The sequence below is a fragment of the Trichosurus vulpecula genome, chromosome 4, assembly GCF_011100635.1.
Source record: "Trichosurus vulpecula isolate mTriVul1 chromosome 4, mTriVul1.pri, whole genome shotgun sequence".
Lineage (NCBI taxonomy): Eukaryota > Metazoa > Chordata > Mammalia > Diprotodontia > Phalangeridae > Trichosurus > Trichosurus vulpecula.
This window is the reverse complement of record NC_050576.1, coordinates 334,195,287-334,212,084: the sequence shown is the minus strand read 5'-3', so window position 1 is coordinate 334,212,084 and position 16,798 is coordinate 334,195,287. Positions and strand designations below refer to the sequence as shown.

The 16,798-nt window shown below is 39.7% G+C and overlaps 2 protein-coding genes across 2 annotated transcripts in view; one reads left to right on the top strand and one right to left on the bottom strand.

The window, feature by feature from the left end:
- PIBF1 (progesterone immunomodulatory binding factor 1) overlaps positions 1 to 6,765 on the bottom strand; it is a 320,308-nt gene extending 313,543 nt beyond the window's left edge. The window contains exons 1-2 of the mRNA XM_036756551.1: positions 6,560 to 6,765; positions 4,486 to 4,786 (exon numbers count right to left, since the gene is read on the bottom strand). Of these exons, the coding sequence (XP_036612446.1) occupies positions 4,486 to 4,737 (252 nt within the window). The 5' untranslated portion in view covers positions 4,738 to 4,786; positions 6,560 to 6,765. The remainder of the gene's footprint in view (positions 1 to 4,485; positions 4,787 to 6,559) is intronic.
- DIS3 (DIS3 homolog, exosome endoribonuclease and 3'-5' exoribonuclease) overlaps positions 6,738 to 16,798 on the top strand; it is a 44,495-nt gene continuing 34,434 nt past the window's right edge. The window contains exons 1-4 of the mRNA XM_036756546.1: positions 6,738 to 7,589; positions 8,698 to 8,855; positions 12,324 to 12,520; positions 13,482 to 13,555. Of these exons, the coding sequence (XP_036612441.1) occupies positions 7,362 to 7,589; positions 8,698 to 8,855; positions 12,324 to 12,520; positions 13,482 to 13,555 (657 nt within the window). The 5' untranslated portion in view covers positions 6,738 to 7,361. The remainder of the gene's footprint in view (positions 7,590 to 8,697; positions 8,856 to 12,323; positions 12,521 to 13,481; positions 13,556 to 16,798) is intronic.

Below are 16,798 nucleotides of genomic sequence, written 5' to 3'. Positions count from 1 at the left end.
TCATAAGTATAGAGTTGACAAACTCATGAGAACTAATTAAGACCTCAAAAACAAGTATATTTAGAATACGGCAGAATGTCCAACAACGAGTCCTAGGGAAAGATGAACATGTGAGGGCAGCAAAGGAAAATGATAAGAAATGACCAGACAGATAGGAAGCAATGTTATAAAAAAGACAGGAAGGAGTGTCTAGAGGGGAGAGTTAACACTGTCAAGTGTTGTCAACTAGTCAAAAAGATGAAAACTTAGAGAAAGTCGTAGGATTTGCCAATTAAGATATCACTGATAATAGTCAACAAGGATTTATTATGTACCCACTATGTGACAGGCACCGAGCTAAGCCCTGGGGATACAAAGAAAGGCAAAAAGTCAGCCAAAAAGTCATTCAGCCTCAGATACTTATTAGCTCTGTGACCCTGGGCAAGTCACTTAACCGGTTTACCCCCATTTTCCTTATCTGTAAAATGGGGATAATAAAAGCACCTATCTCCTAGAATAGCTGGGAGGATCAAGTGAGATAACAACTGATAAAGCATTTCAGAGTGTCTGGCACAAAGTCAGCACTTTATAAATGTAAGCTATCAATATTATAGCTATCAAAAACAGTCCTGCACTGGAGCTCACAGTCTAAGGGAGAAGACAACATGTAAACAATTAAGTACAAACAAGATAACACAAGATAAATTGGAGATAATCTCAAAGGGAAGGTATTAGCATGAAAGAGGATCAGGAGAGGCTACTTAGATATGGAGGGATTTTAGGTGATACTGAACTGTGGATACTGTGGAGGCCAGGAGTTAGAGATGCGCAGAGGGAGAATTCCAGGCATGGAGGACAGGCAGTAAAAATGTCCAGAGTTGGGAAAGGGAGTATCATGCACAAGGAACAAGAAGGAGGCAAGCATGACTAGATTATAAAGTTAGGAGTGGGGGAGCAATACTGGAAAGGTATGTGGAGGCCAGACTATGAAGGGCTTTTAACACTAAACTCTGGATTTTATACTTGAAGCAGGGGGGGTGGGGGGGGGGGGGGTGGGGTGGGGGGGTGGGGGTGGTAGTTAGGGAGCTACCAGAGTTTAGTGAACGAGGGAATGACATAGACCTGAGATTTAGGAAGATTAAACAGCTGGGTGGATGTTGGAGAGAAACTTGAAGCAGAGAAACCAATTAATAGGCTTCAACAGTTCAGGTGTGAGGTGATAGGGGCCTGTACCAAGGGGATGGTAGTGTTAGAGGAGAAAAGGGGGTGCATAAAAGAGTTGTCATGAAGGTAAAATTGACAGGACTTGGCAACAGATTGGATGCGGAGAGGGAGTGAGGCATTGAGGATGACACCTAGGTTGGGTGGTATGGGTGACTAGGAGGATGGTGATACCCTTGGTAACAAGAGAAAACTTAGGAAGAGGGGCCGCTTTGGGGTAGGAAGATAATTACTTTAGTTTTGAACATGTTGAGTTCAATATTTCTATGGAATATCCAGGTTGAGAGTTGTGTAGAGCGCCTTAAGGAAAACTTAAATAACAGCAGTCATATAGAAAAAAAAATCCAATGAAAGAGACAAACAGCCAGAACATTTCAAGAATATAGTTTCACAAATGACAAATAAAACAATATTAAGAGAAGACTGGAAAATAAGAGTCAAAAAGCTAGGAGAGTTAACAAGTCAAGGGAAGTCTGTTTTTTAAATGGAAAAGACCCAAATATGTTTGTAGTAGTGAGATAGGAACAAGCAGAAAGAGTAAGACAAGTTGGAAGAAAAGGGATAACTGATGAAGCAAGAACCTAAGGGAATGGAAGGAAGAGGATAAAGGACAACAGGCTTAGGAGGTACCCTTGACAAAGAGGAGGGACATCTTTTCCCATGAAACAAAGAGGGAAAGGGAAGGAGATGATACAAAAAGGTGTGGAGGATGGGAATTGAGGATGATCTCAGCCTTCTCAGTAAAAAAAAGAAGTGCTCTTATCTACCAATATGAGGCAGGGGAGAAGAAGACACCAGAAGAGACTATAAACTTCTTGAGGGCAGGGAACATGTTTTATTCATTTTTAAAATCCCTAATAGTGTCTTGAAATAAGAGGCATAAACCAGGTTAGGAACAGAAAACTACGGGCAATATCATAGGAAGCTAATGGGAATAAAAGAATTACTAAGCAATTGCGAAAGCACAACTGAGGTCAAATACAATGAATTTATACTAAAACATATCAACCATTTTATTCATTTGTCTAATAGTATTTAGAAGTCTGGAAGTGGAAGAAAGAAAAGCTAAGGGTTGCCTAGAAACAAGTTTATCTGGATGAGAACTCCAGAAGGACAAAGGAAATAAGAGATTCAACTGGGATGAGTGCCCACACACAGAGGCTACCTGGGGAGACAGGGCTGAGTCTGCAGAAGAGTGAAACTGGAAATGTGGTAGACTACAGCAGAGTTCTTAAACTGGGGCCCATGGATAGATTTCAAGGGGATCCACTAATTTTTTTAAAAAATATTTTGATAACTGTATTACAATATAACTAATTTACTAATCTTATGTAATTCATTTTATGCTTTTATAAACATCACCTTGAGGTATCCATAGGCTTCACCAATATGTCAAAGGGGTTCATGACACAAACAAAGGTTAAGGACCCTCTAGACTAGACAATCAGGAAGGGCCAAGGGTTGCCGAGGTTACAACGAGGATGACCTTCAAATTCAGTAGGGGGGAAGGAATACAAGTTTCTACTGCAGACAGTGAGAAAAATTTTATAGAGTTCAGTATCTTGGAAGATGCGAAATTTTGGTTGATGGTGGGGCTGATGGTGTGACCATATCAGTGGATGAAAGTGGAGGAAAGGCAGTGGTCATTGCTATGTCAGGAAAGTTGCCACTATTCCACACATTTTTGGAAGTTTGTGAAGCCTGCAGCTTATTCTTTTAAAAGTCCAGAGTTGGGGACAACTTTTGCACTTTGTAGATAGATATGATTTTTTGGGAACACTCAAGTTGACTTAGAAACCAATTTCAACAGATAAGATAAATGACCACATGTCCCCCCAACCAAAACAAAACCAATGTCTGACTACGGAGTAATGAGTTTGGGTTCTTCCTGTGAACAATCAATTGGCTTTAAAGAGATACCAAAAATGGAGTTCCAAAAATATTTTGAGCATTAGAATATTACTTGAATAAGTGTATGTAGTCCAAAGTACATTGTAAGGACAATGCTTCAGTATGCTAGTAACCACCCACCCATACACACAGCCACTAGCACTCTAGATCAGCCCATCACCTCTTGCCTGGACTATAGCAAGTCTTTTCCTAGTCTAATATATTTTCCACCGGGGTACAAAGTGATTTTCTTAAAGCACAGGTCTGATCATGTCACAAACTTACCATCTGCCCCCAACTCAATAAGTTACAGTGGCTCTGTAAATCTTTAGGATCAATCAATCAATAAGCATTTATTAAGTGCCTATTGTGTGTGCTGGGTGCAGGGGATACAATTCAACGAATGAAACGATCCCTACCCACAAGGAGCTTACATTCTAATGAGGAAGACAAGTATACATACAAGTATATACAGAATAAATGTAAAGAGAACAAATACAAATAAATACAAAGTATTCAAGTAAAAGGTAGCTTGAGAGGAAGGGCATTAACAGTTGAGGCAAAGTTATCAACCATTAACTCCTATACAGCATTTAAAAATCTTCATAGCCTAGCCTCAATGTATCTTTCCAGCCTCATTACACATTAGTATCGACCATGAATTACAAGATCTAGTCAAACTAGCTTTTGAAATTTTCTCTTACACACCACTCTCCAGCTCCCATTTGCATGCCTCACAATGTCCCCACTACCTGGAACAGGGCTGTCCAAAACGCAGCCCACGTACAAGCATAGAAATTTTCCCCAATGTTTTAGTAAATGAAGCCCAGCTACCACAGAGCTCTCACTAAAATGGTAAATCAAAATATATTGTCTATTATTTCAATAAAAACCTAAGGTTGGACAGCCCTGACCTGGAAGGCACTTCCTCCTCATCTCAGCCTCTTGGAATCCCTTCTAAGATTTGGCTAAAAAATGTAAAAGAGGCCTTTCCTGAGTGCTTTCCACTGCAAAATATGTATTTTGTGCATCTGTATACGTGTATACATGTGCCTGTTATCTCTTGTCTAAATGCAAGTTTCCTATTTCATTTTTGTCTTTGTACTCCTGTACCTAACATAATTACCAGCACATAATAGGTGATTAATAAATGTTTGTTGATTGATTGATGTTTGTTTACAAATCGGCTTCCTTAGAGACATGCCAAGCAAAGGTTCCCACTGTACCAGCTATACCAACTCTAACCCTAAATTTCAATCTTTTTTATTTCCTTTAGTCACTCAACCTAATAAAGAAAAACATTCTCTGAAACTATTCTTTTCCTTTGGAGAATTACAATTTAACTATATCATCAAATGCATGCATGTGAAGAGCAAGATTCACAAATTCTCTTACTTTTGTAAGATAGTCCACTTTCATGTTGTCAATAATTAGGTTTTTCTGGGACAGCTCTATTTTCAGCAACTGGATGTTATGAAGCAGTTCCTTTCTTTCAATAAGCTGCCTTGTGATTATGGTTTTCCCTTCTTTTTCTTCTGATGAAGAAATTTCATCTGTAGGCACTGTAGTTTCTAAACTAATATCTTCAGACTCCAAAGAACTAGAGATGTTGACTCTTTTTAATTCTTTAGGAATTTTTCGTGACATCTTTGCTGCTAATGATGGATTCTCCTTTGCAACTTTCAATTTAAATATCCTGCAGATAAAAACACTAAGATTAAATTTAAGTCTACCCCAAAACATAAATATATACGTAAAGTACATAATGGATATTAAGTTTCTCCTTAACATAAATTAACTACAGGACACCTCTAAGCTGCTGCTTGGCAAATTACTATTGTTATTAAGCAGTAAATTGGTGTGCAAATCACCTGTGGTGTGCAAAATACAAAGCAATAATTTTGGCGTGGTTTCATTTTGTCAAAGCAGTGTGTGTGTGTGTTTTTATTTCTACAGATGATCTATGCTCACTGAGGATAATTTTGTCTTTGTTTCCCTAGTGCTCAGCATAGTTCTAGGTGGTGAACTGGTACTTAATAAATTAATGTTGATTGGTTGATCGGTATTCTTTCTGAAATACCAAGCATGCATCAATAATGTTGGAGTAGCATACAGCCATCAGGTTAATTTTCCTAAATCAGAACTTTATCACATCACCCAACTAAAGAATCTTCAGTGGATGCTCACTGTTTACAGAATAAATTTGAGTTCCTTAGCCTGGAGTTTAAGGAATAGACAACTGAGTCCCAGGCTAACTTTTCCATCCCTTTCTCTCTCAACTTCAAAATACAAAGTATCTCTACTACAATGACTAGCTCATCCCTCTTAGATTCTTGTCCTTCTAACTTTGCTGACACGTCCCTCCTTCTATCTTCCGATCCACAGCTTGTTCATCCTATAAAGTAGTTTTCAAGTCCCACCTCCAGGAAATTTTCTCAAACAATCTGAACCTTTTCCCTCACCTGCACCAACTACTGGCATTTAGGGAAATAAGTGTGCATGTGTACACACAGAGACAGACACATATCACAGTGTGACCGCAGGTTGATCTTTTCAGACACAGCATTTACATACACCTGCACATGGACCTATATAGAGAGAGCTATATATAGAGATATACATCTCTATATATAAAAACATAGCTACATATGCTAGAGATAGCTTGATAGCACAGTGGATAAAGGACTAGGGTTAGAGTCAGGAAAACTTGTGTTCGAATTTAGCTTCTGACACATACTTGCTGTGTGACCCTGGGTAAGTCACCGTAATCTGTTTGCCTCAGTGTCTCCAACTGTAAAATGGGAGTAACAGCAGCACCAACTGCTCAGGGTTTTGTGAGGATCAAATAAGAATTGTAATCCCTTTAGCACAGTGTCTAGCACTTAGCATGCTATATAAATGTTACTTTATTACTATTATTATTGGACTTAAAGTAACGGAGACCTGAGTTCAATCCTGCTTCAGTTTCTTCCTAAACAGGAGACCAGGAGATGTCTCCTAACCTAGGACTGCCTCAATTTTCCCATCTGTACGATGGGAATAATAGCACCTACTTCCCAGGATTTCTGAGATAACGTAAAGCACTTTGCAAAGCTTAAAGCGAAATATAAAGGCTAGTCTACAGGAAGCCTTCCCCAAACCCTCTTAATTCCTGCGTCCTTCCTCTGTTAATTGTTTACTATTATATATAGCTTACCTTGCAAATATTTGTTTTCGTGTTGTCACCCCTATTAGACAGTAAAATCCTTGAGGGCAGGGAAGGTCTTTTGCCTCTTTTTCTATGCCCAGCGCTTACTACACTGCCTGGCACGTAGCAGGCGCTTAATAAACGTGTACTGTCTTGAACTCAATTGAGTAGAGGTCGATCATTCTCTTCTATTAAGGAAACCAACAAAGGGAGGCCTTCGGGCCCTGCTCCTTAGAGAGACCGCGGGCTGTGGGCAGGCCGGAGCTCGGGACGGATAATTACCATGGGCGAAAGCGCTGAAATCGCCTGCGCTGCCGCCGGTTGAAGCCTTCTGGCTCCGCAGTTCGGGCTCTCTGCAACCGCCCGGGCTCTCGGGGAGGTAGCCGTAACCAGGACAACCGTGCTAGCACCGGTGAAACAAAGGAGAAAGCCGCAACTTGCCGGGTTCTGGAGTCATGCTGATACCAAGCCCGTTAATTAGGAGCCGCGGGAAGCAGCGGGGTATGCCGGGAAGTGGAGTTCTTAGAAAGGCCGGCCCCAGGCGGGCCAACCCGAGAGAACCCTCTCTCCGACTCCTCCCACCTGACTAAGAGCATAAAAAGGGGCGGGGCATGCCGGGAAGTGGAGTTCTGAGGCATGCTGGCCTCCGCGGGCCAAGCCGAGAGTACCATCACTTCGACTTCTCCCGCCGATTACGAGCGGAGGAAGGCAGCGGGGCATGCCGGGAAGTGAAGTTCTTAGTAGTCGTAAGACGAGCCAATCCGAGAGCACCATCTCTGACGTGGGGCCGTGGGTTTAGCCAATCACCGAGGCCGCCGGAAGGGCCGACTGCTTGAAGGCGTTGAGTTTGCCTCCCGCTTCCTCTCTCCCCCCCACCCCCCGCTTCCCCTCTCCCTCCGCTCCGCCGCACCACCTCGTACCGGGTTTGGTTCTTTACTCGACTTGGTCGGAAACCAGAGCGAACCTTGGGGTGCACTTAAGTCGTCCGTGCACTTCAGCGCCGCCCTGGTGTGTGGCTTGATCACTTCTCGCCTGTCAAGTTGATCGACCGCCCGGTTTGCCGGGAGACCGGTCAGCGAGCGCTATGCTCAAGTCCAAAACGTTATTGAAGAAGACCCGGGCCGGCGGAGTGCTGAAGATAGTGCGGGAGCATTATCTGCGCGACGACATCGGCTGCGGGGCCTCGGGCTGCACCGAGTGCTGCGGTGCCCAGGAAGGGCCGGCCTTGGAGCCTCGGCCACGCGACCCCGAGAGCAGCCTCTGTCCGCAGCCCCACTACCTCCTGCCCGACACCAACGTGTTACTGCACCAGGTGCCACCCGGAGCCGGGGAGGAGGCCTCTGCTGGCGAGGCCTTCCCCAAAGCAAGCCCGCCTCGTGAGGCGGTGGGGGGGAATTGTGGTGTTTAGGGACCCCTCGAGTGAGGCCTTGGGAGATCTGGGTTCGAGTCATCGCCCGATCACCTGCTGCTTCTGGGACTGTGGGCGAGTTTTGTAGAACCGCGTAGAATTTAGAGCTAAAGAGTTTAAAAATGCAAAGCAGATTAAAGCTAGAGGCTTTAAAAGTTACAATTTCAACGGAACATAAGTGTCATCTGTTTCTTTGTGGTAAAGATCTTAATACCAAGAAACAGAATCTGTTAGGTGTGGATTTTGTGGCGCGCTTCAAAAATAAGCTCGACTTTCCTCTGGGTCTCAGTTTCCCCATTTGTAAAATGAGGAAGACGGACCTTGAAGGGCTCTTCCAGTTATAAATTGTATGATATCCCTTGAGAATAACCTCCTTTGGCTTCGTTTTTTTTTTGGGGGGGGGTGGTTCTCTCTCGTAATAAGTTGAAAATTTCTGGATTTTGTGTCAAGATCTGAGTTGGCGTTGAATTTCTTAGCAGCTTTGTGATTTAGGACAAGTCCTTTGAACCTAGCCTGTTTCTTTATCCTTGAAATGTGGGCATAGTAAAAGTTACAATACACGCTTCATTTAGTGGTTGTACTGTGATTTGCTCATGCATGGGATGCTCATACATTTACATTATGTAAATGTAACTTAGTGTGTTTAATTTAGTTATTATTCTATTAGTCTTATAAGTGCTCTGAGACCAGGGACTTAACTGGAATAGTCAGAAACCCCAGCAGCTGAGGGATTCTCATAAATGCTGAGTATATGCTGATTGGGTTGATGGTCTTCCCTAGCTATAAGGGGTCTATGCAAAATTTAGAGAGTGAAGTTCACATGAAGTGGCCCCCTGCCTTTGACTAATTTTTATCCTTACTTAGATTCAATTTTCAGTAGTAAATGTTTAACTTATAGAAAGTCAAGTTTGATGAGAAGGTATATCGGAAAAATAGAGTATGTTGGAAATAGGTATATTGCAAGAGCAGAACAAAGTTAGGACAAATTTTGACACATTTTTCTTTTTTTAAGATTGATATACTTGAGGATCCAATCATCAGAAATGTAATCGTGCTACAAACTGTGCTCCAGGAAGTAAGGAATCGGAGCGCGCCAATATATAAGAGAATTCGAGATGTGACTAGTGATCTTAGCAAACATTTCTATACCTTCACTAATGAGCATCATAGGTAAGATAAATATCTGTGCTGAAAGTCCAAAAAATGTCAAAGAGGTTGGAATGGATGGGAGTAGTAATGTGTAATTTTGCCAAAAATATATGTAATTAAAATAGTTTTAGTTCCAAGATATCTTTTATTTCATCTGATCAGTTTTGTATTCCAAAATGCTTTCACACACATCCTCACTTAATCTTCAGAAGCACCTAATGAGATAGGTAGGGTAACCGATATCTTTTTTTCCAGATGAGAAATTTGAGGTACACAATAAGTAATTTTCTTGTGGTTCAGTGCTAGAACCAAGACCATTTGTCTTTAAGGAATCTTCTGACTGATACTCCTTTGGATGTTCCTCCATAACTCCATATATGCTTCCAAAATTTCTCTGTAACTGACTTTAGGGCAATATTAACTGAAAATTTAAAGAGTGGTTTTACCAAGAATTGTGAGCAAAACCGTAGGTAAGCTATATCAGATAGCAAAGGAAAGTTTAAAAAATACGGGGCAGATTAAGGCTATATAGACTTTAAAAATAATTGTAAATATCATGTTTCTTTGTGGTAAAAACTATAAGACTAAGAAAGGGAATCTTTAAGTTTGACTTTTTGTTTATGTCTCAAATATGGGTTCTGTGTTACTACTGCTATTAAAGTTATAATGATTTTTGATCTTGGAAAATATGGTGGTGCTTTTTAACAAATTATACAAATAAAGTAGAATTAGGACTTGGTTATTCATTTACATTATACTCTGTGTTAGTCACACTTACATAAAAATGATGTAGATAGAACATTGGCCTCAGTCAGAATGACTGTCTAAGCCATTTTGTGCCATTGTGACCTTGGGCATCATTTAACCTTACTGGGCCTTAGTACTCATCTGTAAGATGAGGAAGTGGAACGTCCCCTTCAGTTTTCAATCTGTGATGATACATTGAGGAGTAAACCCCTCCCCCCTTTTTTTTCCTGGACCACTCTTCCCAAATCTCTTCATCATATCTCTGTTTCCATACTCAGTGCTTTTCTAGTAAAGAACACTGGCAAAACATTTTAAACTTTTGATTTCTTGCACTTACTGGAAACCTTGAACTACACAACTTACTTTCTTCAAATTATATGCATTTTTCCATTGCAAACCTGGTAAGATTTTGTTGGGAATAGTACTGTGTTAGGTAGAGAGGAAGGTAGAGTAGGAGCCTGAACTGGAGGAAGAGTAAGAAAGACTTGGGTCCAAGAACCACCATGGATGCCTTTTGGCTTTGTGATCTGGCCAAGTGCTTTCCCTCTTAGTCCCAGGTAGCTCTTTAAGACAGCAAGCTGTGGATCTACAAGTGCTGATCGTAATTCTTAGAGGTGGTATGTGGTGCCAGTGAAATGGCAGGTTGATCCATAGTACCCTTCCTTCCCCCTCACCACCCCATTAAGGGCCATAGGATCTGATGATTCCACTTTGTTAATCTTGGATTAAGCCTGCCCTGCCCATTTGGCCATGTTGGGGACCACTGGTGGGCTTAAAACAGAAACAAGACAACAGGTGGCCCTGGTGCCTGAAGAGTCTCCACAGTTGTCTTGGGTAGTACCTAGGTGCCTCAGTGGCGATAGCACTGGGCCTGGAGTCAGGAAGACCTGAGTTCAAATTTGGCCTTAGACACATAGTAGTTGTGTGGCCTCCGGCAAGTCACTTAACCTCTGTTTGTTTTAATCCACTGGAGAAGGAGATGGCAAACCACTCCAGTATCTTTGCCAAGAAAACCCCAACTGGTCACAGAGAGTTGAATGTGACTTAAATGTGTGAACAACAGCAGCATTCAGAGCAAAGCGTTGTCTGTTAATAGTAATTCTCTATTATTACTTCTGAGAATGGAGAAGAAAATGAAAGAATCTCATTGTTTTTGTTTTGGGGGGTGTTTTTTGTTTGTTTTTGAGAGTTCAAATGGATAGAATTGGAAGAATGTGAATAGGACTATACAGATTAATTTTATCATTGTATGTATGTTAAAGTACCATCATAGATGACATTCCTCTTGTGTAGACTTGTTCCTTGATACCTCCTCATGCCTTGGCTTCTTAAAAACCCTTCTATTCAAGCACAAGGAAGAAAGGCCCTGATGTTGGCCCCTATAGCAAAGTGTAGAGAGGTTTCTTACTAGACGGTTGTTGGGGTGATAAATTTTTTCGGCCGCAGCCACTCATGAAGTACCCCAAGGCATGAAGGGGCTTCAGTCTGTCATCAGTGGAGTGAATGCCCACAACAGTGAAATCCCAGGTCCTTGACATATTGAAGTCATTGTTGCACATGGATTATGTGAGGGCATATATGAATTATAATTACATTTCTTGGTAGCTTTCATGGAGTGTTAAGCATCATCTATCAATCTGTGTTTCCCCACAGTGATGACTTTGGTTCAATGCTTTGACAGATTTATTCTATGCCATTTAAATGCTTTAAGATCCTTTAGGAGTAAGAAATACTATACCAAGTTATTATTTTGGATACCTGAACTTTTTTCTGTTCCTTTTTTAAAAGGCTTATTTTAGTTTTTGGCTTTAAAATGAAAAATTACTTACCTTAAGGGATTCATAAAAAATGTAGCATGGTTATCCACTAATTTCCAATAGTGTTAAAACTAGGTTCTCACCTCTGAAAGTATGATATTTTAAGAATTGGACATCTACCACCATAAATGCTTAGTGATAGTCCTTTATAGCTTCATTTAATTGAGTACAATTTAAATATGCTGAGTGTAGTTTAAATGTCTTTACATTTTAAACATAAATTGTTTTCATAGATGGCAGCCTATGTGCAGTTGTGTTAGACACTGTGCTATGTGCTGGAGTAAAGACTCAGTTAAATCTTTTATGACATCTGTGCCCTCATGGAGCCTATAATCTAAGAAGAAATGTGACACATATGGAAAGAATGTCACAGAGTAGTGCAAACCCAAGTATTTTTGGTTCTCATAGAAAATGATCATTGCTAAAGGAGGGTTGGGAGTGGACTCCATTGATAAGGTGACATTTGATCTGGACCTTCAAAAATAGAATTGCAACTGGTAGAAATGAGAGAAAGACATATTAGCTACAGGGAAATTACTATATATTTAGCGTTTTCCCTGTTACCTTTGGATAGTTATTTGGGTGCTGTGAAGTAAGGCTTTAATTGATATGCTTTTCATTTGCCACATTAATTAGATTATATTTTTTCTTCTCAAATGAAGTATATTTGTTTTAATATTTATATTAAAGGCCCAGTAGAATTGACTCTTCCCTGACTTTTAGATTCTAGTCTTTCTTAAGGAATAAATTGAAAGAGTATTGTAAGAAAAGGTATTTACCATTGATCCAAATTGATACAGTTGGTTTTTTAAAAATTAGTGGCATAAGTTTTTAAAAGGTCATAAAACTTTGTCACCAAAATGAGATACTTGATTGGTTCATTTATGTGCTGATTTCAGGCTTTTGATTTGTCTTTCATATCTAGAGAAACATACGTGGAACAAGAACAAGGGGAAAATGCTAATGATCGGAATGATAGAGCCATCCGAGTTGCAGCAAAATGGTACAATGAACACATGAAGAAAATTACAGCAGATGAGAATCATCCTCAAGTTATCTTCATAACAAATGACATAAAAAATAAAGAGAAGGCAATAGAAGAGGGGATACCAGCGTATACATGTAAGTCAGATTATTTATTCTGTTTACTACTAAATTTCAGATGTAAATAAGTCATTCCTAGCTAGTCCTGTGACATATTATAAAGTAATTAGCGTGGTCACTATGTACTTTTTTATACTGACAGAAGTCTTCAAGCTAAGGAGCTTGTGAAAATTAGTAGCATGTATTTTTTTCCACAACCTGTTTCCTCATATTGGCAGCTACCCCTTCTGTATCAGTAAGGCAATAATAACAACATAGATGATAATCGTCAAAAGGCATATGTAGTTCTGTACCGCAAAGTATACAAGACTCTCCACGTAGAAGGTAGAAAAAGTAAACCATTTATTCAGACACCGGGGACCATATCCCACAAGCCATTTATCCAATCTATCATAGCAGTCAAACATTCAACACATAATACCACAACATGGAGCCTCGCCATCCCAAAATTGCCGCGACCCCCTGCGGGGTCTTCCCAAAAACAGACTTGGAGCACAGCTAAGTCACAGTCTGTTCAGCTCTAACTATCACAACAGCCCTTAGGAGCCATCAGCAGCCATAACTGCTCACATGTGCTCGCTCTCTCTCTCTCTCTCTCTCTCTCTCTCTCTCTTTTTCTCTTGCTCTCTCTTTCTCTCTGGGTGTGTCTCTCTGTCTCTCTTACACACTTACACACATACACACACACACACACACACACACACACACACACACAGCATTTCCTGTGATGTAACTTCCTTTTCCTGTCAGGAAACTCCTCCCACCACACATGATCTAGGCTTCCTGTGATGGAAGTGGGTCACATGGTCCTATTAATGGGTGGAAAAGATCTTCAAATGTAAACAGCTGTTACACACAAGACTTTAGGCCCAAAGGAAACTTAAACCATTGCTCATGGACTTGGATAAGTAAAAATACCCTCTACTCATACTTGTCTACTTATTTTTTAATCTTATCTGAAAAAAAATTTATTTTTCAGGTGAAGAATACATAAAAAGCTTAACAGCAAATCCAGAACTTGTAGATCGTCTTGCTTGTCTATCTGATGAAGTGGTATGGTTTGTGCTCGTTTTTTTGTTTTGATTTTGTTTTTGTTTTTTAAGATTTTTTAAAAGTAAGAATAGTAATTGAAACATGCAATTTGACAAGTTGGGGATGTAAAGCTTAAAATTATGAAGTTTAAAAGTGTAATTACTGAGAAGTAAGATACTAAGAGTTCTGTTGGAAATAATTACTGATGTTATATTAATCTTTCCCATATGACTGCCACAAAAAGTTGGAATCTGAATTCTCAAAATTCACGGTACTCCTTTCTGTTTCAGATAGAGTCTAATGCCTAGCTCCTTTGTGATTCCTGTTTCTTTTTTGTCAGTTTGTCAGGGAGATCAGGGATGAATAGGCTCTTAAAGGAATAGGTAAAATACCATTGTGGTAAAACTTCTATATGTGTCTCAGTAATGTTTGATTTATTCTTGTATAAAAGCTAATTAATTTTACTCATACTTCTGTCTATCAGAATTGGAGCTCTTTGTTCTGCTATCTCCTGCAGTTAAATCAGTTCACTGCCAACTATGTATAAGCATACCAAAAAGCCCCATAATACACAGTCTACTTGGGGAAACAAAATATAAACATAAATTTGTGAAAAGTTAAAAAATAAAAATGTTTAATTCACCACATAAAGCCCTGTGCTAGGTGCTGAATGAAGACATAAACATGGGGGCTTTGATAGTACAATGGGGGATGGGGACAGAAATAATGGTACATGATAAATACGAGAGAGGTGATTATCAAAGTCCTGTTTGACGTCTGAGGACAGGAAGGTCATTGCTAACCAGTTGGATCAGGAAAGACTTCCTGGAGGAGATGGCATTTAATTTTCACTTTAAAGAATGGGTAGAAATTCAGAAGATAAAGAGTAGGGTTAGGGGGATAATCCAGCAAGAGGGACTAAAACAAAGAGATTGCAGCAAGTACAGTCTATAAAAAGTGGGCCATTTCAGCTGGAACACAGAGAAGAGTACTTTTGAATGCGATTGGAAACAGAGTAGCACCAAACTGTGGGGAGTCTTGTATACCTGGTAGGAGATTTTAAACTTTCCTCTGTGGAGAGTAGGGAGCTATTGAAAGTGTTTTGAATAGGTAGTATTTTTTAATTAATTAATTTTTAGTTTTCAGCATTTACTTTTACGAGATATTGAGTTCTAAATTTTTTGTCTCTCCCATCCCCCTCCCCTCCAAGATGGCATGCAATCTGCTATAGGCTATATATTTCCACATCAGTCATATTGTGAAAGAAAAATCCGAGCAAAAAGGAAAAAACCAGGAGAAAGGAAAAAAAAAGACAAAATAGTATGCTTTGAACTGCATTCAGACTCGATAGTTCCTTTTCTGGATGTGAATAGCATCATGAGTCTTTTGGAATTGACTAGATCATTGCATTGCTTAGAAGAGCTAAGTCTAACAGAGTCAGTCATTCCACAGTGTTGCTTTTACTGTGTACAGTGTTCTCCTGGTTCAGCATCAGTATATGCAAGTCTTGCCAGGTTTTTCTGAAGTCTACCTGCTCACCATTTCTTATGGAGCAATAGTATTCCATTACATTCATATACCACAACTTGTTTAGCCATTTCCCTATTGATGGGCATCCCCTCAGTTTCCATGGAATAGTTTTTAAGAGCATGAAGGGAAGAAAGAATCATGGTGGGAAGATCTTAAAGGAGACTGTTGTAATATTCCTGGAGAGTGGACAATGGGCCTTTGTTGGGATATCCAAAGTGTGAATAGAGAGTAAATGATATTGCAGGGATATGATAGAGAAGACTTGGTAACTTATGTTTCCTTTTCACTTTATATTAAAAGAGAAAATCACAGCTTCTAACATTGGAAACTTGAGCTCCTGATGGTGCCCTTGACCAATAGTGAACTAAGAAGAAAAGCAGGCTTTAGGAAAAAGATAAGCCACAATAAAAACTCACAATATATCATGTGATTGTCATTTACACAGATGATAAGCAGCTAAGTGACTAGAGTCCTGGACCTGGAGTCAACAAGATCTAAGTTTAAATTCAGCCTCAGGCAGCAATTAGCTATGTGACTTTGGGCAAGTCATTTTACTTTTGTCTGCCTCAACTACCTGTATTAGCAAGGCAATAAATACAACATGGACAATAATTGTGAATATGCCTATGTAAAGTTCTGTATTACAAAATATAAGAGACTCTCTCCGTGTAGAAGGCAGGAGTAAAACATTTATTCAGACACCAAATAACCAGATCCCAAAACTGATAAATCCAAGGCATCAAACTAGCAAACAACTCCCCAAACCAGTAAGCCTATTTTATCATAACAGCAAGGAACTTAAAACACAATATCACAGCATGGAGCCTCACCATCCCATAACCTTCCACCCCTCTGCTGGGGCCTTCCAACAAACACAGCACACCTCTGCTCTTTCCCTCAGCTCTAACTGCTCTCTCTATTTCCTGTAACACGTTCCTTTTCCTCTCAGCAAGCTCCTCCCACCACACATGACTTAGGCTTCCTGTCACATGGCCTATTAATGGGTAGAAAAATCTTCAAATCTAAATTGTCATTAACACTCCCTCATCTGTAAAATGGCACCTAAATCTCAAGTAATATTCGTAAAGTGTTTTGCAAACTTTATAGTTTGCATATAAATACCAGCTGTTATAGATCACTTTAATCTTATTCAGGGAAGTCTTTATGTAGAACTTGAGTTATGTTAAGAGACATTAACTCATTTGACTAGATCAGAATATTTGTGTAGGGCAATAATAGAATTGAAAAGAAAGGTTGGAACCTATTTGTGAAGGTGCTTAAGTAGAGAGGCTGTACAGTACAGCAAGCTATAAGACTTGAAGTAAAGAAAATTTGAGTTCAAATCGCACCTCAGAAATTTATTAGCAAGTCACTTATTCTTTCTTTGCCTCAGTTTCCTCATCTATAAAATGAGAAGATCTAAGATCCCTTCCAGGGTAATCTATTATCCTGTAGTTAAGTAGTTACAACTTTCTCATTTAAAACCATCAATAGTTTATGAATTTAAGAGTGACAGTGTTTGAAAAGATGAATGTGGTAAAAGTGTAAAGAATAAATTAGAGGAAGGAGAAACTGAAGCCAGAGTGGTTGGATCCTATAGTAAGTCTTTACTATCCCACCATTCATCTTGAAGGTCTAAATATGTTCTCATAGAAGTTTTAAAGTGAAGTTTAAAACTGGAAAAAGAATCAAGTCTTTAGTCATGGGAATGAAAATGAAAACATGAATTTTAGT